The 24,742-nt window shown below is 41.1% G+C and overlaps 1 protein-coding gene across 2 annotated transcripts; it reads left to right on the forward strand.

Moving 5' to 3' along the window:
* Positions 1 to 681: 681 nt before the first annotated feature.
* On the forward strand, positions 682 to 19,768 carry casp2 (caspase 2, apoptosis-related cysteine peptidase). 2 transcript variants are annotated; one of them, XM_034218949.1, is made up of 11 exons: positions 682 to 839; positions 2,233 to 2,395; positions 3,370 to 3,540; positions 5,642 to 5,711; positions 6,217 to 6,308; positions 7,020 to 7,202; positions 10,459 to 10,587; positions 12,020 to 12,110; positions 14,866 to 15,054; positions 17,510 to 17,619; positions 18,162 to 19,768. In XM_034218949.1, the coding sequence occupies exons 2-11, from the start codon at positions 2,246 to 2,248 to the stop codon at positions 18,294 to 18,296; spliced, it is 1,320 nt and encodes a 439-aa protein (XP_034074840.1). In that variant the 5' UTR covers positions 682 to 839; positions 2,233 to 2,245; the 3' UTR covers positions 18,297 to 19,768. The 2 variants fall into 2 exon arrangements, with proteins under 2 accessions (XP_034074840.1, XP_034074841.1); XM_034218950.1 differs by having other exon boundaries at positions 14,866 to 15,042.
* The last annotated feature ends 4,974 nt before the right edge of the window (positions 19,769 to 24,742 follow it).

Consider the following 24,742-nt stretch of genomic DNA (forward strand, 5'->3'; position numbering starts at 1 on the left):
CAATATACCAATTAATGGAATAACTTGATTGATCATGTATAAAATGTTTTACGTTTTGCAGATAATAACACATTAAGCACAGGATAATTGTATAACTGTACATTTTACATTCAAACAAATAAAAAATAGTTTAAAAGAATGAATCCCTGCTCTCTCCGCGTCATACAATATTATGATATATTGCTGAATTATTATAGCTGATGCTTTGAGTTGGATCAATATTGTCACAGTGAACAAACAATGTATTTGTGAAATAGTGGAGTTAAAAATACAGAGTTTATCTGGATTAGAAGTATAAAACAGCATAAATACTGGAGCAAAGTACATCTAAACAAAGTATTGACGTTTTGTTTTCAATATTCAGAGCTACTGTCACGCTATATTAGTGGAAATCTTTTTACTTGGAATCCCATTCCCTTTGTTTACAGCCAATAACAGTCCATCATCTTGGAGATAAATGACTTCCCATTAGTCAAATGTTTGTGTCTATCTTCAACGAGCTCCTTATCAATTGGCTACTTATTTACAGATAACAGATTCAAATTCAAAATGCCCCTTGTAGCCCCACTTGTGAACTCCTTGTGGGTGGCACCAATCTTTGTGGCACCAATCTGTAAGAAGCCTGGTGATTGGATACTGGACACGTCACTCAAAATATAGTCTGCTCTCATTGGTCGTAAGCCAAAACATGTACCCTAGAAGCCACGCCCCCTTTCATGCAGCACCCGTCGGAAGTTGGTGTGTGAAGTGGAGTTAAAAACGGGATGTTGAGGTAGCTTTTAAACTCTTCGACATTTCTTTGGACAGTTGTTATATTCTGTTGCAGACACAGAAGAACGGTAAGTCGTGGGTTTGAAAGGAATGACATATTGCTCACTTTAATGCAAGAAAAAAGGGGAGGTCCGAAGTTAGCTAGCTAGCTAGTTAGCATTTGTAATTATTAGTCATCACGTTTTAAATATCAATAAAATAAAAAAAACATTACAGTCTCTTACAATACATCGTGACATTTTGTTAAGCTTACTCTATTAAGATGTCAGTTTTGCTAATTATTGTTGTCAACTATTAAGTTGCCTGTACCTTTTATATCGTAGCATCGTCTAGCTAGCATCTTTGGCTTTATTTTATTTTATAGTAAATGATAAGTGATTGATAAGTATTTTGTACTTGGACGATCACCGAAGTTTTATGTATAATTATTTAGCGAAATGTCCGATTAAGAAAGCCAAGCGACAGTGAAATGTGCACCGATAGTATCTCGTCGCTATCTGAATAAATACAGAGAGGAACACACACTCGTGCTGTAGTAAGACGTTGGAGTTGTTTACATTCCCTGTCACGTTTTTCTGAATCAGAAATCCTCTATTAGTCCCACAGCTGGGAAATGTACAGTATCAAAGCAAAACATTGGCATAGCAGGTTTAAAAAAAGGCATGCAATAATAAAGAATAAGCTTATTGAATGTGGAGAAGACAAAATACACACATTAGTCATAATATAATATAAATAAAGACAATTAAGTACAAATCCATGGCTAAAAATCAGTGGTGTAAAGACACTAAGTACATATACTCAAGTACTGTCCTTAAGTACAATTTGAAGGTGCTTGTACTTTACTTGAGTATTTAAATGTTCTGTACTTTTGTACTTTTACTCCATTACATGTATTTAATACTTTTAGTTACTTTACATATCTGGATTAATGATGTGAAATATAATCAAGTGTTAAATCAGACTTTAATGATCAATCATTATAAAACGTATCATATATATTATTCTGAAATTGAACAATCTGCATACGAATACTTTTACTTTTTGTACTTTAAGTCTATTATGATGCCCAAACTTTTCTACTTTTACTTGAGTTAACATTTTTAATGCAGGACTTTTACTGTAACAAAGTATTACTACACTGTGGTACTTCTACTTTTACTCAAGTACAAGATCTGAGTACTTTTTCCACCTAGGAGCTTGACCTATGTCACTTAAAGAACTTAGTCACATAGATACTATGTTTTGAGACATTCTAAAAAATAAATGGGGACATTTATAACAATGTAACGGTGATTATTGCACAGTATTGCAAGGAGAATTGTCTATATGCACATTGCAGGTTCATTGCACAAGAGTGTCTGTATTGTGTAGGGGTCTACCAGGGGCCAGGGTGGTTATACAGTCTGACCGCTACAGTACACGGAGGCTCATGTGTTGCGTTGCCTGTCCTGTCTCTAGTCTACTGGGCAGTATGTTGGAGTGCGGCATGCAGGAGCAGGACAGACGGGCTCTGCAGAGAAACACTGCTGTCCTCTGCAAACAGCTGGTGGTGGACGAGCTGCTCATTCAGCTCCTACAGGCGGACAGCATCCTGACTGAGAGCATGGCCGAGGGCATCATGGTATGTGGACTCTGATATACAGGGTCCCTGCGGATCCTTGACCAGTCTTAAAAGGTCTGGAATTTTAGGAGGGGAGTTATTGAGTGTGATCTGGGGCAGAATGAAAGAGTGTGGGGGGGGCATTGGTCTCCATTGGTCTCCATTGGTCTCCATTGGTCTCCATTGGTCTCCATTGGTCTCCTGCAATACGGTTTCTTTTTTGTTAATGTGAAGGCAGTCATGTTGGGGTAATGTGCACTGAATATCTCCCGTTATTCTAATGCCATACAACTCAGTAACGGTTCACACTGTTGTCTAGTTCATCGATTTTTTTTTTATTAGTATTATCTTTTCCTTTTTGAAGTCTTAAAAAGCTCTTAAAAGCCATTACATTTGTACTTAAAAAAGGTGCAGATACCCTGATGTATGATTATTATTATGTATGCTATAAGCTGTCTATCTGTCAACAGGTGAATGTATGTAATTTCTTTTTATTTTGAAGCCAAATTCATATGACTTTGAGCCTGTTTAATGTACCTTTTGATAGCACTGGGTATTTCAAATGTAATTCCGTATTTATTCATCTCAAGATTGTGTAATTTTCTATTTTCTTACTGTGCTAGTTTGCACTTATAGACCATTTTTCTGTTTGCTTGTGTCTTTAGGCAATACGTTGTAGGTTAATAGTCATCTAAAAAAAATACTTGGCCCTAATTACAGCATCTTAAGAACATTCTTTCAGCTCAGCAGCAAAGGGCCTTTTCAATGATTGAAATACACTGCTTGAATAGCCTTCCCCTGGAGTCAATTGGATCAGTCACCTTCGGCTTACCTGTAACTTGATTTTAAGATACATCTGCTTAAGGGAAAGACTAAATACATTGCTTTCTCCGTGGCTTGTTATAGTGGTTTGATGGCCCCTCTAAACCTCCAGCGTTACAGTGTTTTCATTGTTTGTAATTGTTATGTTTTCTGGTCCGTCTCCTCTGCTGTAGGCCGAGCAAACATCTCAGAAGCGAAGCTTTCGTTTGCTCCTTCTCCTGCTGAAGCGAGGGCCCAGAGCCTTCAGCGTCTTCTGCTCAGCGCTGCAGGAAACTGAGCAGCAGCACCTGTATGACCTGATCAGACAATCAACAGAACAATATAGCAAGGAGACATCTGTAAAGGTGAGTGTGCACTTCATGGAACAGCCGAAAGCTCAAATATACTCAGTATTACCATACTGAGAGAAGAGAAGTGCAGTTTCTACACTGCTTTCTGCTCACAGGTTATTCAGCCTGAGGAAGAGCCAGAGGGAAGTGCAGTGCGACTAGTCATGTCTGAAAAGAAGAAAGAGGTGGTCAGTGTGCTTATAAACTTGTGACTAGGATCCTTGCAGTCATGTGTCACTCTTAGTATTTTCAAAAGACTTAGACAGAACAGAAGCTAAAGCCTAGAGAACTTTATGTCATTAAAAATCTGTCTTTTTTTTAACTGAGATTTCACATTTGTAAGCTAACAGTTAGAGAACGCCCAGTGCGAGCCGCGGATAGGAGCAGACAGATGTGAGAATCACAAACCACATCCATCTTGTGTCAGACAACAACCAGATGATGAGGTAGTCAGACCGCAGGCAGGAGGAGATTTAAGTCAGGAGTGTAGGTGACCATGACCGCAACAAGCAATCACTGCTGCCACAGAGAAGAGTAGCATCCTTCATTATAGCGCTAGGCATAATGGATCATATCTAACAATATTCCTGACTAAATACCTCAATATGGCTAAGATGTTGTACCGTTAAACATGTTTACACAATGAGATTGTGAAATCACTCTACTGTAATGCAGTGTAGTGTAGTAGTGTATCCGTCCTGTTTTATAAAAGAATGGAGTATAATCAATAAGTGTAATGTTAAGGTGTGCACAGTGTCAGCCCAGGTGCTGCAGCAGATGGGTGTATGTGAGAGCTAGTTCACACTGGGTTGAACAAGAATGTGTGTGTGTGTGTTTGTCAGGTGTGATTCACATGGGGGGATGGGCACATAAGGGGGGAAAACATCTAGTGTGTGTGTGTGTGTGTGTGTGTGTGTGTGTGTTTATGTGTGGCCTAGCATTACTTTACTTGTGGGGACCTAAATCTGTTTACACAGTCATGTGTGAGGACTCGCCGCCCTTATGGGGACAAAATGGAGGTCCCCATAAGGGGAATCATTAATTTTAGGGTGAAGACTTGGTTAGGGTTAGGGTTAGGATAAGTCTCCAGGAAATGCATGTAAGTCAATGTAATGGGGTGGTGTGTGTGTGTGTGTGTGTGTGTTGTGTGTGTGTGTGTGTGTGTGTGTGTGTGGTGTGTGTGTGTGTGTGGTGTGTGTGTGTGTGTGTGTGTGTGTGTGTGTGTGTTGTGTGTGTGGTGTGTGTGTGTGTGTGTGTGTGTGTGTGTGTGTGTGTGTGTGTGTGTGTGTGTGTGTGTGTGTGTGTGTGTGTGTGTGTGTGTGTGTGTGTGTGTGGTGTGTGTGTGTGTGTGTGTGTGTGTGTGTGTGTGTGTGTGTGTGTGTGTGTGTGTGTGTGTGTGTGTGTGTGTGTGTGGAGACAGCTGTATTTGCACACTGCACTCAACAGGGTTCTTATGGTCATTAAAAACCTGGAAAAGTCATGGAGATTCAAAATGCTAATTCCAGGCCCTGGCAAAACTTTGGAAAACAATATGTTTCCCAAAGTTTTGGAAAAGTCATGGAAATGTAACCAAAGTTGCATCAAATATAATTTATATTTTATCTAATCCCCGAAATAGTAATACTATAATGATAATAAATATAGTAATGAAACGTAAAATGGCATTTAACTGACGAGGTGTTTTGCTGGTGAGAGATTTGAGTTGCTTTAGCGTGTAGAAGCTAGCAAGCCTGCTATTAGATTTGTTTTAGATAGGCACGACATGTTTCAGACCTTACTTTCCTGTTCCATGTTCAAATAAACCATTTTCAGTGGCACCGCTGAGAGAGTCATGTTTTTGGTCCTGGGAAATTAAGTAAAGGTCATGAAGAAGTCATGGAAAATCATTGGAGAAAAAGTGTATGAACCCTGACTCAAACATTGTTTGTTCATCGTCCAGCCCAAACATGGATAATATAACCAGGAAAAGACACACAATTATGCCGTATTACGATCTTTACAATATCCCAAATCTAAAATGACATCAAGTCTTATCTTACGACATGGATGTGAAATTGAAATAAAGTGTTAATCAGCTATTGTAATGTTCTGATGTGTGCATGGTTTTGAATTTCAGAGGTCAGTGGACTCTTCTCTTCCACTTTCCACTCAAGAGGAGCCGAATGCCAAGAGAGCGAGGACACAGGGTGAGTGCGGCCTGCATTCAGGTTAAAATACTTCTCACTGTGTTCAATGTTGCTGTCAATATTGTTCTGTTTCCTTGGAGACAAGGGGGGGTGTCAGGAAAAACGGCTTTATCTGTTGTCTAGTTTAAATGTGCAGGGGATTGAACTTAGCTCAGCTCAAAGAGCTTTTCTAGCACGAAGCAGCAGCTACAAAGAGTTCTATCTGTGAACAGTGTTAAAGACAGTCTTCTTTCTGATATAGGTGTGTTATTACTCTATTGTTCAGCTACTGTCGGCACCTGCAAGCGCCACGCCCGAAGAGTGACTCATTCACAGCTCAGAGTTTATTGAGCACACGGTGATGTGAGCACCTGGCATCAGCAGTTATCTTGCAACACGCAGAGTTCAACTTTCTAACTGTGTGTGTGTGTCTCTCTGTGTGTGTCTCTGTGTGTGTGTGTGTGTGTGTGTGTGTGCATCTCTCTGTGTGTGTGTGTGTGTGTGTGTGTGTGTGTGTGTTGTGCAGAGTCCATGGAGCTGAGTCTGGATGCAGACAGTCCCATCAAAACGCCCGTGCTCCCGTGCTCTCAAGCCTTTTACCTCTCGCACTTCCAGCAGGTAAAGCTCTGCTCCTTGTTTGCAGAAACGTACTCAGCTTTTAGATTCGAGGATACGATGTATTTTGAGAACCAATTGGTTTTGTTGCAGTAGCATGTTAACAAGGCATTGCACATGATGTTTCATACGCAAAGACAATACAACGTGCTTTACAAACCAAAAAGAAAGCCGTAAACAAAGAAAAACAGCTCATAGGCAGAGCGACTCATAACTTTGTGATTTATAAAAACAGTTAAATAAAAATAACAGGACTGAATAAAACGAGAACGAATACAATTCAATTAAAGATCTTATGGAGGCTTTAACCCACAGTTGTCGGCAATAAATATATCTATCATCTATTTAATACACTATAAAATATACAGAATAATCTAGAATATACAAGAATGAACCAACCGACTACCAAGAGAATATAAACACACCATATATCACACAGGTTCAGTTACATATCTCATTATGATTGAACAAGGACCATGCCGAAAAATACATTTTTTTAACAATCAATAAAGTCTCAACCCGACATACAATTTACAGACGGGTTAAAATACAGATCTATAAAAGATATACAAGCTGTGTTTACTTTTGAAGGTATTGATAGTATTCCATGTAACGTGAACCGTATAGAAACATCATTGTTTTCCGTAAGAAGGTTCTTTTAATCCCGTCTCCCCCTCTCCCTTTCTTGACCTTGCCCCTTTGTTGTTTCTCCAGTCCTACAGAGTTAGTTCGTCTCCTCGTGGCTTGGCGCTGGTGATAAGCAATGTGACCTTTGACCCCTGCGCTGCGCCTGATCTTGACACGAGGAAGGGAGGAGAGGTGGACGACGATGTCCTGAGGAAGGTCTTCACAGAGCTGGACTACAAGGTCACCGTCCACAGAGACCTCACCGCTCAGGTAACACACACACACAGATATATATATACACACACACACACACTCTCTCACACACACACACACACACACAGATATATATATATATATACACACACACACACTCTCTCTCACACTATCTCTCTCACACTCTCTCTCTCACACACACACACACACACACACACACACAGACATATATATATGCACACACACTCTCTCTCTCACACTCTCTCTGTCTCTCACACACACACAGATATATATACACACACACACACACATACACTCTCTCTCTCTCTCTCACACACTCTCTCTCTCACACACACACTCTCTCTCTCTCTGTCACACTCGCTCTCTCTCTCTTACACTCTCTCTGTCTCTCACACACACACACACACACATACACACACACACACACACACACTCTCTCTCTCTGTCTCTCACACACACACTCACACTGAAGCAAACTCAATGTGTATTTACGGTAGGGCTGTGCAATTAATCGTATTTTAATTACGATTATGGCTTGCGACGATTATGAAAACAGCATAATTGACAAAATATGATTATTTTGCTGGGTGCGCTTTCGCCCCTCCCTAAAAGCCCACTCGGCCACGTGGGAGTGACATGTGTTGTGAGTGTTCAGCGCGAGCGAAGATGTCAGAACAAGAGCAGCAACTCGTTAAAAAGAAGGGTCAAACTATTTCCACTATTTGGAAGTACTTTGGCTTTCAGGAGTCCGACGTGGAGCAAAACAAAGTACAGTGCAGGATTTGTTACCAGGTTGTGTTGGCACCACACGCTAACACAACCAATCTCTTTAATCATCTGAAATACAACCACAAAGTGCAATACGACCGGGCAGTAATACAACAAAAAGCAGATGCCGCTCGACTTCATCCACCACATCATCACAGTCATCGATTCAGGACGCATTGTACAGAGCGACGGCCTACGCGACGAGCTCGCAGAGACACAGAGATATTACAGGTGCCATTACATTTCACATCGCTAAAGATATGTGCCCAGTTAGCACTGTTAGCAACCAGGGCTTTAAGCAACTTGTCAACACGTTGGACAAGCATTACGCGATGCCGTCTCGGTATTATTTCATTCGGTATTATGTGACAAATGCCGTGGGGAAGTTGAGAGAGATGTGGCTTCAGCTGACTACTTTGCCACCACAACAGACCTATGGTCTAGCCCAGGGGTGCCCAACCAGTCGATCGCGAGATGTGTCTAAAAATAGAACAACAATATTCTGTTTTATCGTTAATGTCCTGTAACATAATCTTCCTGTGCCAGAATAATGCACTTGAACGCATCAAAGCTTTGTGATTGGCCGGCGTCACCCCATGTGTCGGGGCGTGGCTGAGGGTCTTCAGTACAGGTGGCAATATCGTCACCTGCCTGCGCTCATCTCTGAAACCAGACCATGTAAACAGGCTGGTGTTTCTTGCAAAACATCTTTAAGAGATGACATGAGCAGCCCTACTAGCATTTGCCATGGTGGCCTAAACATTTTTATTTGGTCTTAAATTGTAGTTCAACATTTATTTCCTGTTACTTCTGGACCATGACGGTTGGCCAGCCTTCAACATTTAACTGAGTGGAATATGTTGAATATGTTTTACCAAAATGTTGGCTATATGTTAAGGAGTTTTCAGTAGGTTGTGACAGTGCACTGCATCATATTTGATTTCATTTATTTTGGTCTAATTTATTTTTATGTATCATATTAATAATATATGTTTAGTATGGTTTTGGAAGTGCGCTCCAACATATTTGTTGATCTTGTTTATTGGTAAAATATTATTTGTTTTAAAGTTCAATAAATGGTCAATGAATAATCGTCAAAATAATCGTGATATCAATTATTGACCCAAATAATCGTGATTATGATTTTTGCCATAATCGCACAGCCCTAATTTACGGGATGTGATTTCAAACAGAAAACCATTCTGGTTATTTACTGGCCAACGCTTGAAAAGGGAAGTTGTAAAAGGGAGAGGAAAAACATTCTGACCTTGAATCATTTTGAGAGCGTCGGCGTTGGTGGAAAGAGTCTGCTTTGGTTCCCATTTGCAGCGTGGCGGTGTTACCACAAAGCCAACACACTTTACAATCTAGTGTGTTTCTTATCTCTTGTTAATGATGTCACCTTCAAACCCAGGAGCGTCTACTGTATGTAACGGCAGATCGTAAAGCAGACCGATAGGTGAGCCACAGCTAAACCTGGAGACTCTGTGCCTCAGGCAGTTATCCAGCTCCATATTAGACCATGACTCCCACCCTCTGCACTCAGAATTCAAGCTTCTTCCTTCGGGCCGGGGGTTAGTCGTCCCAAAGAGTAGAACGAAGCGGTCCCAGCAGCTATTGTACAAATGAACACATCATTGGAGTGTCACACGGATTTTTATTTATTTATTTACTTATGAATTTTGAATGTCCATGTTTGTACTAGTGTCTTCCTTCTTAAAATGTTTTTGAAATATTTTGAGATTTGGTTGAGCAGGGTGTACTTAGTGTCAGGATGGATCTGCAAACTAAATCTACCTACTGGTAGGGCTGCTCGATTATGGCAAAAATCATAATCTCGATTATTTGGGTCAATAATTGATATCACGATTATTAAAAACGATTATCCATTTACTTTGTAAACATCCATTTATTGAAAAAAATTGTGAACAGTATGTTTTTAACAGTTGATTACCCTGAACTTTAAATATAATTCAACTGAAAAACCAATTAAAAAAAAAAAAAGTAAAATAAAATAAAAAAATAATCGTTTTATTCCGATTACATTTTCATAATCGTTGCAAGCCAAAATCGTAATTGCGATTAAAATACGATTAATTGAGCAGCCCTACCTACGGTAAAGAACCTGAACCTGAGGGCTGCATGATTTGGCAAAAACAACCAATTGTAATTCTTTTTTTTCCATTTGCAACAGCAATACAAATGTGTATATGAGTGATTATTGAAAACCACATTCACAACATCATTGAAATGTATTTTTAAAATTATGATTTTTGATTTGATTTTAAGAGGATCTGTACCAAACACCAATCCGAATTGTAGTCTGGGCTTTCTCTGCAGCTCCACAAAATAACACTCGGATATTTTAACATATCTTACCTTTACCAAAATGTTTACTTTTAATACTATATTCGTCCATTTTGCGATTTCAATATGATTCTGATGGAGTGCAGCCCTTATTTACCAACCTGTATTTGTATTTAAACTGAAATAATACGTGTTAAATCCCTTCTTCTTTGTGCAGGACATGAGGACGTGCATTGAGAGCTTCACCCGGCGGCCGGACCACCATTCGGGGGACAGCAGCGTTGTGTGTCTGCTCTCACACGGGGTGGAGGGGGCGATATACGGTACAGACGGACAACTCCTACAGGTGAGTGTGGAGGAAATTCTTAAGAGAAACTGATAAATGATTCATGGACAAAGTTTGTCTTTTGTTATGTTTAATAAAGTAATAAAGAAAGTCAAAGTGACATCGATCTCAAATGCAGGAACAGAGCTACTTCCTCCTCAGGACAGAGAAGTTCTGCACCCAGAACACAGCTCACAGTCACACTATATAGTCGAGAGAAAAGCCAACTGGTCCCACCCTTAAAGTCTCTTAGGCCCCGGCCACACAAGGACGAAAACGGTCGTTTGCGTTACTGTTTAGTGTCATATAGACCATTCGGCCACACGAGGACGACCGAATACGGCACTAAACGACTGCAGAAACGATAACGGGTCCCAAGGTGGATAGAACGGCATACGCAACGCTCTGGGGGGTCCAACGGCTCCGTGTGTACGCCCTATACGATCATTTTCTGATAATGATGAGGCAATAGCCCCGCCTCTCCCCACCTCTGCTGCTCACCCCCGCGTCAAAGTAATCATAACTGCACACTGAATTCAGATTATTTATCTTTCTCTCGATATGGACATAAACGCGAGCGAAGTCTAATCTGACAGGACGGAGACACCTCTCAAACTACCTAAACTAGTTATAAATATTTTTATTTTTACAGTCGGCCGGGTCACTCATTACTGGATCAGCTGCTGCATGAGACAGACACTGGCGCTGTCCAAAGAGAGGGAGGAAAAAGAGAGGCTCCGTGTATTTTTATTATTATATTATATAGAGTCATTATTCATTTGTTTTAAAGCTCAATAAATAACAAAGAAGACCTTTGACCGGCACTTTTATAATTTTGTCGGAAGGTTTAAACTTTAATTCACGTTGACTGGCGAAAAACTCTGCCCGGTTCCCTCGGCCCCCACCGCGGAGAATAAACAGAAGGGCAACCATGACAACCATGCTTCTTCGCTGCTTTTGTGGAGGAAGTTACAGCGCCACGTACAGGCTCCTGCATATGTACTGCAGCTTCTCCAGCGGTTGGAGCTAAACGGAGCGGTCTCGTGTGGACAGACACTATCCGGATAACTATTGCGTGTGGACGGAAGCTTGTTTGCGTTTGCGTTAATCCTATGCGTTTAGCCGTTTTCGTCCTCGTGTGGCCGGGGCCTTAGGCATCATCTAAACATCCCCACCATTAAACCATAAAACCCCCTCGTCCTTAACCATTTGCAAATCCCCCTTTCACACTTCCTTTGCCCTCCTGTAAACCCTCAACATATGTCTCTGTTAAACACATACAAGACTAACAATACAATTTAACAGAGTAAAAGGCAATCGGAGTACAACGCTACATGTTTTAAACGATGATATGATAATTTGACACCACAGTGAGTTCCTTAGTTTATGTATGCAATGTTTTGTTGTGCTTACTGTTGTCAGATATTTAATTGTGTCCCTTGTTGACTTTCAGCTGGACTGGGTGTTTGAGTCCTTTGACAACGCGCACTGTCCGCTGCTACAGAACAAACCCAAGATGTTTTTTATTCAGGCCTGCAGAGGAGGTAAGGCTCTTATTATGATACGGTACACCCTCTATATCGTCATTCATTATTGACATACAATCGAATATATGTCACGATATATAGTTAAACTTATATGGAAGGGCCAGGGTGTCACTCAGTTCTTCAAAAACACCTGCACTACTTCAAAATCGCTTCAGCATCAACATCGCAATGTTCAGTCTCAAAAGACACCTCGCAGGGTGTGAAATAAAGCATATTAACCCATACATGTCACGATGAAGCGTTTTGCTGCGATGGAAAACATGTTCAGTGACTCACTTATAGAGGGGTCTGTCTGACTGAACATCATTTACTACAAGTTAAGGCTTCTTGCATTCACAGTTTGTTTCTAGTGAGTGAAATGTGCTGCACATTGAACTACACATTGTAATCATCAGTGATACGTTTTAACAAACGATCAAAGCCAGTGCCGCTAGTCCTCAAACGTAAAGTGAGAGCTTCGATGATCACAAAAAACACCCAAAAAGGAAGATTTGGTAGCAACAAATATCAGTTTCATGGAAATACAAGAAGGATTTTGACTAAAAACGGATACTTTGTCCTCATTTGGGGAACATTCCTGTAATAGTTATTGCATTAAACATAAATTGGAATCTAAGTTATTTCCAATATGGTGCAGCCTTACGGAGCGTCCACACAGCGGCGTGCGTTGACGCTTGGCGGTGGGCGTGTCTGAAGCTTGGGGATTTTTCGCGACCAACAACCAATCGCATGAATGATTCATGTTCCATTCCATTTTTTTGAATATGAGGAAATGACCTGCGTAGTCTCTCCCAGCATACACGCGGTTTGATTGGCTAGCGCTTGTACTGGCAGATTTGCATAAACGGGATTTCATTGGCTGACGCTTCTGCCGAGGCGCCAAAAGTTGAACATTGCTCAACTTTTGAAGCGAGCAACGCCAGCAACGCTCCACGTCGCTTCCCAAAATACAGTTCGGCTAAAAGTGACTTCACCGCATTCAAAGTGAATGGGCAGAAGCGTTGGAAGCTTCAACGCACGCCGCTGTGTGGACGGGCCGGTACACGTTGCACTAATCTATGAACCGAATGAGAAGTCCTTTATTCATCCCATAGTGGGGAAATGGACCTTGCTAAAGGAAAGGGACGGTGCAGATAAAAGACAAATACAAGAGTAGTGGATATTAAATAAAAACACACATTAGATGGCGCTGTTTTGTCTTGTGCGTTCATTCAGTTTTTACACATATGTTTAAATATTGTTAATTTGTTATAATTGATGTAGTTTAGCGACGTATTGTTCTTTCTGTGTCTTTGTATGCACCACATATATCAAAGCAAATTCCTCGTACGTAAACCGAAACAATGAAGCACATGTTAATAAAAGAAAATCAATGAAGTAAAGATATGGATAATGGCGTATGTTAAGGCAACGTCTATCAGATTGGTTAGACCCCCTGCAATATAATCAGACGTTGTGCTGTCAGTGAGAGGACAGTTTCCAGGCTGTCCCTCAGCATGTCCAGATGTTGTCTCCTGTCGCCCTCCTGACCTCTGGGACGCACACATCTGTCCATCATCCACACATCTCCAGATGCTGAGCACAGTGTCCCAACACGTCATAGATGTAGTCTTCAATAAATCGCAGGACAATAGCCAAGTCAAAGTCAACTTTATTGTCAATCTCAAAATATATTTGTACACACAGAAAGATCAAAATACTGTTTCCTACAGTCCCGAGGTATAAAAAAAAACTCACACATTAAAATGCAAGAACACAAAAAGAAACAATAGCAGTGTGCTTGAAAAATATGTATATATATATATACAATCAACAGATACAATATGCACACATTAAGACCTAAATAAAAGCACAACAATCAATATATTATAATATATAATATATATCTGTAACAATAGCTCAAATAAAAAAGTTTTAGGTGAATAAAAAATGTTAATAAGTAAAAACGTTGTGTTCCAGAGGAGATGGACTGTGGCGTGGAGCAGATGGAAAATCTGTGTTTCTTTGAACAGCAATACAGATGATTAACATAGACATGAAATCAATCCGACTTACAATAATACAGACAGTTTAAGATGCAGATCTATAAAATATATACAAGTTGTGTTCACTTTTGAAGGTATTAACAGGACTCAAAGTAACGTTTACAAGCAAGGTGTCGAAAGGAGGTTATTTTAAACGATCTGATCCCTTCTTCCCCTTTCAGTGTAGGGGATTACTTCAGTCGTTGTTATTGGTATTTGGTAAATATAAATAAAGTAAATTGACATGCCAATCAGGGGCGGTTCTGGGGGGGGGCAACAGGGGCCAGTGCCCCCGTAACACTGACCAGGGACCCCCCTTAGCCCCCCTCCAAAAAAGTTACAATATTACGATTTGTTGGAACTAAATCCAATCAGAGACCTGGATGTACAGTGCAGATTAAACTGTTCAATACCTTTTTATAAAAGCAAATTAATTTAATTGTCACTTACATTTACTAAAACAAATACCTTTACAAAAACAAATACCAATTACTGTATTTTATGTTTATTTTAATTACTTTATAGTGTCTTTGTCTTTTTAACCCGCTTTTATTGTGCCCCTCTCATGAAATGACTGGCCGCAGCCCCCCCAGTAAAATTGGTCTAGAATCGCCACTGATGCCAACAACACCCATAAAATGGCTCCTACACCAAGTCTATAACAATAGCACAAATAAAAGGTTTTAGGTGAATTCAAAATGTTAAAAAGTAAGAATCTTGTGTTTCAGAGGAGATGGACTGTGGCGTGGAGCAGATTGACGGCCCGATAAGGACCTGCTCCCCCAGCTGTGAGCAGAGAGACGCTGGGAGGGAGGTGGATGCCTCCTCCAGGCAGAGGGGGGGGCTGGGGAGGATCAAACTGCCCCAGCGCTCTGACATGATCTGTGGCTACGCATCGCTTAAAGGTCAGAGCATTTGTAAGTCTGTCCCTTTTGATACTCTGGGCTGGATTCATAATAATAATAAAGCTTTATTTGTATACAGGGGGTCTTAAAAAGTATTAAAAGTTGATAAATCAATTTAGCGAACATTAAGGCTATTAAAAAGTATTAAACGGCATTTTCCAAGGTTTTACATTTTGTAGCTTGTTTTCAATAAGTCTATAAATGGTCCAAAGAGCTTGTGTTCTACAGTGTGCCTGAATGTAATCATGGCGTAGGTGTGTAGTGTGATTCTGTGTAGTTTATTTATGGCATCCCGTTGGATTTGACGTCATCTGAACAGGACATCGCACGCTCACTGCTTGATAGCGCGATGGTCCGTTTACGTTAAACAACATCGTTACGGGGAAATGCAAGTTTGCGTCCAAATGGTTGGAAGATAAGGAGGAAGGACAATCAATACTGTATATAGTCAATGTGAGGTGAAGTGTGTCGCCAAGGTAACCGGTTAGAACTCCAAGTGGCGATGAGGTCTTAAAATGTATGGAAAGGGTCTTAAAAAAGGTCTTCAAAGGTCTTACATTTGACTTCAGGATTCCTGCAGATACCCTGTATATACTGTAGCACTTTTACAACACATGTGCTTTACAAAATGACACAACAAGAAATTCCCCTCAGATTATTTGTTAAGAGCTTTTAAAGGTACACGCAGCAACATATAACATTTGATCAGGTTGATAGACACAAGGAGGTAAAATATTAAAAGATAATGATTTCTCTCCGACAGATAAGACACAAGACAACTGAGTCGATGCAACAATATACTGTTGTGTCATGACTCATGTCTGTGTTAGTCATCTGAGCTGCTGTTCAAAGAAACAGTGTTGTTATTTACTGAAGCAACATTTCAACCAGCAGTAACAAACCATCGTGTTGAATTTCTAGCAGTGAGGCGTGCAATCTGCACAGGTTCTGCTACAAAACGAAACATGAGAGGATATGGGTGTTTTATGGGGAACGCCACTGATTTTCTTTTAGTCATTAAAGTCTGTTTAAATGTCTTGTGGAGTCCTACTTGTTACAATAGCATGCTACCAAGTCATAACACATAAAGGAAATATCAATATGTAGATTTCACAATATAAAACAACCCATGAAAAATATAAACATGAGTTACTATTTACATGAAAAAAGTGTGCAAAGTTTTTTTTAATTCAATTTAAATATGGGAACAATATGTATAAAGCCTTTTGTGACTTCAAAGACGCACTAAGACTCATAAATCGTCTTGAGTCAGGTTAGGTACAGAAGAATATAGGAAGGGCTGGGCCGCTCTCTAGAGGTGAGGTATTACATTACATTGCATTTAGCTGACGCTTTTATCCAAAGCGACTTACAATAAGTACATTCGACCAGGAAGACACAACCTTGAAGAAAACATATATGAGGTATGTTGCCTCATAAATTAAGTCAAAGGTAGGGTAGGTAATTCACTTCAGAAACACTTTTTGTTATATTCCATGGAATGCTCTTAACATCCCGATAGCAATGAATACATTAAATGCTTTGACAATAAATACATTAAAATGTCATCTATGGTAGCCGTAGCGATGTAAAGAGCACGACCAATCATCTGAGCCGGCCCGGCTAAAGTAACTGGATGGCCTACCTGCCTGTCAGCCTTCCATCTGTGCACAAACTTATCTCGTGCCCTCATTGGTCATGTTCGTGTGTGTTGGAGGAGGGGCTCTGTGAGGAAGTCTGAAGGAAGGGGCAGATTGTTTTCGGCTGCGTACTCGAGCTGGTTTCTCCATTCTTACCTTTAAGCCCTCCAAAATATTTCATTTATTTTGTTACAGAAAGTGTTGGCAGCTCATTCGTTAAAACAGAAGCTTCAGATTGATTATAATAAGGGGGGAATATGAAGGGTACATTTCAATCTTGTTATACAAATAAGTTATTGGGCTTTTTTCTTATCAACTAAGATATGTTAGAAAATGTTTTCAACCTTAATTGACTGAATGTATTTGAACATTGGGCTTACTAACACATGAATACTACTGTGTAATATATGTTTAGATATATTTAAGAAGTACAATATAAGAGCACAAGTTTCATGTGTGGGCCATATTTAATTATACTTAGTCTGGACACCCCTGCCTTTGGTGAAGTCAACATCTCTAGGGGTTAAACACTTAAAGCTATAAAATGACTACTAAGAAGATTTGTGGAGTAAAACCTCAACTTTAAAAAAATCTGTACTTTGCGAGTCTGAAAGTGTTAGAGTAAGAACAAAGGAAATGTGTCACAATGGTTTTAGTTCATACACTTTCCCTTTATCTCTGCCTTCCTCTATTTCAGTCTAAGGGAGATTGAACTGTTGTTGAATAAGATGTTTTTTGACTTGTGTAAATCCCAGACCCCACCTTCGTCTCTCTGCGTCTCCTCTCGGTACATTAACCCTCTATCGTGTGATCTCTCCCCCCTGAAGGCACGGCAGCCATGAGGAACACGAAGAGAGGGTCGTGGTTCATTCAGGAGCTGAACTCCTCCCTGCGCCTCAACGCCAGAGACACTCACCTGGCAGACATCCTGGTGCAGGTGAGCAAACAGATCGCCTGCACTCACATATTTACATTTACATTGAACGTGTCATCGCATGAAATTCACAATGTCTAGTTATATCTTGAGTATATGTTTCTTAGTGCTTCCTTTTCTTATTATTGGTTTGTTTTTATTGATTTGTTGTCTACCGATTGGTTTGTTTTTCAGCGTTTTGTTATTTGTTTAAGTTATGTTTATCTTAAAACTATTTTATTAATGACCAGTAATTTGGAAATAATGACTTGGATGGGAGGATGGGAGGGTAGGTAGGTAGGTAGGTAGGTAGGTAGGTAGGTAGGTAGGTAGGTATAAAGATTGATAGGTAGGTAGGTATAAAGATTGATAGGTAGAAATATATATATAAAGACATTTCTACAGTAGAAGACCATTAACTTCATCCAGGTGATAATTCCCAGAATTGAACAATTACAAATGTGTGTTGTGAACAAATAACGATAATAAAAGCAATAATAAACTCAGACTAAATAAGTGTTTAATCTCCTACAACTTTAGTAATCCTGTATTTCTGATTTCTCCAGGTGAACGGGCATATTAAGGAGCGGGAGGGTTACGCCCCCGGCACCCGCCACCACCGCTGCAAAGAGATGTCGGAGTTCACCAGCTCTTTGTGCAAAAACCTCTATTTTTTCCCCAAGTACCACCCGCAGTATTGACATGCAAATAACCACAAAACAACACACACACACACACACACACACACACACACACACACACACGGAGCATTCCTAGCCACTACAGTTCATTCCACTCCAATTACTGCCACACACCCGCACATTCCTCTGTTATAACTTCATTTATATTCTCCGTGTAAATCCATACACTCTCGTTAAAAAAAACGGAAAGGGAAACAGAGCCAGCTTATGTTAATCCACATGTACTCGGAAATGTTCAATGTATGAGTACACAACTAACTCCTGTCTGTGTGTGTGTGTGTCTATGCCAGTTAGAGGGTTTAGTTGATAATCCTTTTTTAGTTTTGTATTCCTACTGCACAGCTACTTTGAGGAATCACTCTCTCTCCCTTTTGAAAAATGTATTTTCTACACAGGTCTATTTTTGTTGCTTTATTTTGTACGAGATAGTTTTTATAAGGATGTTTAAGCCCATCCTCTTTATTTGTATATAATGTTTTATTGTAATTTCGTGTTTTTCGCGTAGTGACAGGCAGGGGGCAGCACATCGACTCTTTTTCCATCAATGTTATCCCTTATGTTTAAACATGATCTTTGTTGTCATGATTCCAGCTTTTATTTTTCGGTTGAAATAGGCTGAAGTGATGATTTACCAGTTTCTTTGTGCAGCAGAAACAAATCTGTTCTCACATGTTTTCCCTTAAGAAGAGGGAAAACCAAACAGGGCAGCTTCAAAACAAGACCTTGAAATGTTTCATTTATTTTTACGCTTTTGTTTGACGACGTTCAACCAGAAAAAAATCTGCTTTTTAATCCTAAATGTCCCCCACTGTATATTTCAGCGATGTGTTACTGTAGATGTGTCAGGGTGGGGGCTGTGGTGCTACTTATGGGGTCTTCCTCCAACCGTGTGACCTTTACGCTGACTCCTAATAGTGTCTCTCCTTATGTGGGAGCTGCACTTGTTTTGACTGTAGCTCATACAGTACGGATGTATTAGTCTTCCATTAACAATATGCAGTTTTTCTACCGCAGCCTGTGCCATGTGACGACGACCTTTAAGACGAATGTATGACCGTGGAGCTTTCAGAGAATATTGAATATGTTTGACAATCCATTCCTGAAGGCTGTGTGAGCATTGATGTTTCCCAGGAAAGCCCGGAAGTGTGTGTTACAGCAGTGTTGTAGTAAAGGAAGAGTTGATATGGTCCAGGCAGTATTGAATGTTAATCATCTGTAAAGCTGTGTGTGAGGCGCTTGGGTTCAAGTTAACCCCGGTCTGGAAGGGGCTCACCTTTCTTATTTTTGTTTTCTGTAATAATCCAAACCCAAACATCCGAGTGGTGTAAGAGGTTTACTCTGCTGCAGGGGGAGACTGTTTGAAGGTGGATGTTTGCTGCCAAAGCTCTGCTGTCGGTCCAAGAGATTTTATTTCTGTCCAAACCAATGACTGCCAAATGTTCCACACAATAAACGGGCCAATGATTTATAAACAGTGGTGTGTTTTTTTACAGCTGCATGAGCATTTGATGCTACATTTAAGCTGAAATCCAGCTGTGTGAGTGTGAGGCACAGATGATAAAGACAACAGGAATCACAATAGAGGCGAAAATACCCAGAAACCCAGGATCTTATGCATCCACTGCCTTTTCCTTAAACCCCGCCTCCTCGTCATTACCTAACGACCAATCTCAGGGGGTGTTTCTCAATCGCGAGTAAAGCTGCTGCAGAGCCACTATTTCAAGCGTACTACGTCATCGAGTGCCGCCGAAGTACTGTTCCATTGTCCAGAATACTAGGAAAAATTTCGAGGCTGCACATGTGTAGACTTCGCGGTCTTAAAATCCCCACAATGCTTTGCGCACGGACCAATTTCCCCAAATCTGTGGCGGAAAATGTAAGACGGGGCCTCTCATATGACGCACAGTTGCTCGCCTGTTCCACTCTTTGTTTTCCGAATGCCAGGAAGGATTCTTGCCTCACTTCTGAAGCAAAATGCTCGACAGACATGTGCTACCAAGCAAGTGTACTCGCGGTGTTTCTCAATCGCGAGTAAAGCTGCTCCAGAGCCACTATTTCAAGCATGCTACATCATCGAGTGCCACCAAAGTACTGTTCCAATGTCCAGCATACTTGGAATTCTACCGAGCCCGCCATACTTCGTAGCGAGACATTTTGAGGCTCATCATGTGTAGACTCCGCGGTCTTAAAATCCCCACAATACTTTGCGCACGGACTCATTTCCCCAAATCTGTGGCGGAAAATGTAAGGCGGGGCCTCTCATATGACGCACACTTGCTCGCCTGTTCCACTCTTTGTTTTCCGAATGCCAGGAACTTGCCTCGCTTCTGAAGCAAGTGACTCGGAAGACATGTGCTACCAAGCAAGCATACTCGACATTGAGAAACACCCTCAGTTTAGTGAAATACCATAGAGCGGTGCAGTGAGGACGCACTTTTGTTGGCCGACCCGGAAGTGAGCATCGCAAGGGGTCCCTTGACAAAAAGCCAATAGGATTTTACCATTAGTTTTCGGAATCTTGCAGGAAATAAACTTGTTTAGAAAACGTTCACATTTGTTCAGCAGCATAATCTCTACATATTAACACCAATTTATGATTTTTTTTAAAGCGTAAATGGCAGATAATGTTTGGTGTGATGACGTTAGGCCGTCTCATTTAGTCACTTGCTGTATTTAAGACATGTAAAAAGCCTCAGACTGATGTGTCTTATGTCGTAAAACTAAATGAGAAAATCTCGTAAGCTTGTGCTAACCACAGATTTTATTTCATGCTGCTAGTACCCACAAAAAAAAACCTTGACTTTTAGAACAGGTAAAATGCTAACATATTTCTGGGTTTTAGGACTCATTCCTGCACCACTCTATGGAGAAGGGAACATACATCTGAATACAATGTCTCTTTTCCAATGTAAGTCAATCGTAAAAAGTATTTTTGGGCTCAAATGGAGTCACATCGCTGACACAGAAGAGTCGGCCTCTACGAAACCTTGCTTCTCTGCGCGGGTCCCTTCCTGGGGGCTCGTTGTGATGTGTATATGAATTCCCTCACGTGCTTGTTGCTGTGTTTGTGTGTGTTGCCCTCTCTGATCTCAGGTGTAGAATAACCCGCTCGCCTCCATTCTGCTGCGCTCAGGTCTCTCCGTGTTTTCACTGGGAACGCTCACAGTGATAATATCCTGAGTGTATCAGATAGAGGCCCGGCCAGCTGTCCACAGTCATTCTACCCTGACACACACACACACACACACACACACACACACACACACACACACACACACACACACACACACACACACACACACACAGAGTCAGAGTAACACATTTCTCGCTGGCCTCCGTGTAGCTGTGAGATTAGGCTGTTATGCGCTGGCGTGTGGAAGCACAAAGAGGGGCTGTGTGTGTGTGTGTGTGTGTGTGTGTGTGTGTGTGTGTGTGTGTGTGTGTGTGTGTGTGTGTGTGTGTGTGTGTGGTGTGTGTGTGTGTGTGTGTGTGTGTGTGTGTGGTGTGTGTGGTGTGTGTGTGTGTGTGTGTGTGTGTGTGTGTGTGTGTGTGTGTGTGTGTGTGTGTGTGTGTGTGTGTGTGTTGTGTGTGTGTGTGTGTGTGTGTGTGTGTGTGTGTGTGTGTGTGTGTGTGTGTGTGTGTGTGTGTGTGTGTGTGTGTGTAGTGTGTGTGTGTGGTGTGTGTGTGGTGTGTGTGTGTGTGTGTGTGTGTGTGTGTGTGTGTGTGTGTGTGTTGAATGGCCGCCAGGCTCATCGGCCTGAGAGGGAAACCGGAGGACGAGTTTAGATGAACTTGTCAGTGGGATGTTGTCTCAGCCCTGATTGGCTTGTGGCTTTTCCAGCTTGTAGTGATGAGGTGCAGCACATACAAGGGGCTTCATACACTTGGTTGATTATTGGATAATTGGCTTTTTTGGTTTTAGTCAATTAACATTTGATCAATCAGAATAATTAGGTTTTGTTGCTCCAATTTTTTAATAATATAGAAATATGTGTATTGACATAAAACTTACAAATATGCACATTGCACTACAGGTATTGACAACAGTAAATATGCAAAATGTGCCTAGTATAATATATAACTTACTTTATTAAAACTTTACAATTAACAGTAAAAATATACATATCAGCAGTGGAAAGATATATTGTATATCATTCCAAGATATATGCAGAATAAGTTAGAATACATTAAATAATAATAAATTATATTTATATAGCGCTTTTCTCGAACCCAAAGACGCTTAAATAGACCAACATATACATTATAGAATGTGCAAAGTACTTGCAATGAGGAAGTGTTAGTAAAAATATTGCTCACTTGTTCAGGCTTACTAAAAGGGATAAACAATGTGTAGTACAGTTAAAGAAACCAAAGCGTTGATTACCCTACAAGCCGGAGTAAGAATATTTTTTAAAACAAGACCTAAAGTGCTGCAATAAATACAACTGAAAATGTGTTTACTTAAATAAATACAGTGGTGTATTAATATCCAAACAGATATTAATTGATATATTAGTCGATTAGTAATGTAATCATGCGTTTTAAAGCTCTATGACCTACACTACAGTATGTCGGTGAAACGTATGAGCATTCCTCTGGGAAACACAGGATATAAAGTGCAGGTGCTTCTGCATGTTTCTTTTTGTAGTTTTACAGAAGTGTCTTTGAAGCCAACTCAACAGATCCGTCTGCATGTGAGTCGACTCAGAGGTACGGCCTTCACATGGCGTAGCGCCCATCCTGTAGCTGCTGCAGAGGTTAGGCAACACAGAGATCACTTTACGGAGCTCTGCAGGGGGTCCTGGAGCACTTTGGGCTGTGTTTCACTGAGGGGGGATTTATTCAAGGTGCAAGGCTTTTATTGGTCATGCGTGCACAGTGTAGATGTATCAATGGGAATCTTAACTCACAGGCTCCTCCAACAGTGCAACACAATACAAATAGAATATAAATACTGCAAGAAGAGTCTATATACAAGTAATTTGTGAGTTGCAAACAGATGAATGTTATGGATGTTCTTTCAAAAGTGCAGGTGTTTGTCTGATGGTCTGTGGGATGGCATTCTGTCTCCTCTAAAGAGAGCTACTGTAGCATGTGAGTGTTTTGGGAATTACCATGCATCATTGGCTGATTAGGTGTGTGCTGTCACAGGGGGGGGGGGGGGTCGTGTGCACCTTCCTGCTCACGTTGCAGGGGCAGCCCTATGGGGGGTGCCCTGTCCAAACAAGAGCAGTCCATCCCACACACACACACACACCTAATGACCGGCTGGCAGGGAGGGTGCTGCTCAGGGCAACAAGTTGTGTGTGTGTGTGTGTGTGTGTTATTAGGTGTCTGCAGTTCTAATAAAGGAAAGCTCTGCGTCCTTCACTGCCTCGTCAGATGGCTTTGCTGTGCTGTGTCCGCCAGTGTGAGTTCTGACCGTGTGTGTGTCTGTCACTGTCAGTGTGATTTCTGACCGTGTCTGTCAGTGTGATTTCTGACCGTGTGTGTGTGTCCGTCAGTCTGCAGTGGATGGCTCGCAGCCTCTGGATCACCTGGAGTCTTTGGGAAGGACGCCATCTGAGTTTTTTGGACTTTCTCCAGTTGAGAATGAGTTTATGGGAGAGTGAGAAACTTTAGAAGATGTTTATTTGACTTGGTGTAAAGTGTGTGAGTGTGTGGGTATAAGTATATAGATATAGGAGAAAGAGAGAGTGTCATTGGAAATGCTGGGGTGTCCAGCAAGGTTATTTTTGGACCAGTGACAGCGTGTCAATGGCTGCAGATGCGTCGCAAAGGAAGGCTCTGAGATACCAGCAGACCCTGGTAAGTCTTTCCTAAATCTTCCTGTACCTGTTGGCTTGTTTTAAAATGTACTTTCTTCCCCTCTTATGTCAAGCCTTTCCACCTGCTTCTCCCCATCTTTCCATCTCCCAACCTGTCACTTCTTACCATCCCTTCAATGCTGCTCTTGTCTTTCCTCCCCTTTCCTTTCAAAACTTTTCTTCCACTTGACTTTTGTTTTTGTCTGCATGCTGCATCCTTTTTCTTCTAGCAGCATTGCTGTTTTACTTTCACTCTACTCAATGCATACACTCCTCTTTGAAATCAATACATCTCCACCATCTTCCTCCTCTTATACAATCTGCAACTTAATGTCAAGTTCATCTGAGCAGCCTTCAAACACATGTGCACCCTCCCACGCTATGACAGTGATAAACCCTCATCTCTGCAGGACTCAGCAATCCCCGGATGATATACGTCTCTCTGTGAGACCCTGTCTATCCTCTTCCATCTGTACGCCTCCTCCTCGAGCTGCAGCCTTGTAAAGTCATCGCTGTTTTTCATGTGTTGGTGGATATAAATACCGATATACAGGAAACCTGAGCAGACAGGTTAGATGTACGTGTTGAAGTGAAGTCATGTCACTATATCCCCCGCTTCATCTGTTTAAATGCTCACCC

This window comes from Gymnodraco acuticeps, unplaced genomic scaffold, assembly GCF_902827175.1.
Source record: "Gymnodraco acuticeps unplaced genomic scaffold, fGymAcu1.1, whole genome shotgun sequence".
In the NCBI taxonomy this organism is placed as follows: Eukaryota; Metazoa; Chordata; class Actinopteri; order Perciformes; family Bathydraconidae; genus Gymnodraco; species Gymnodraco acuticeps.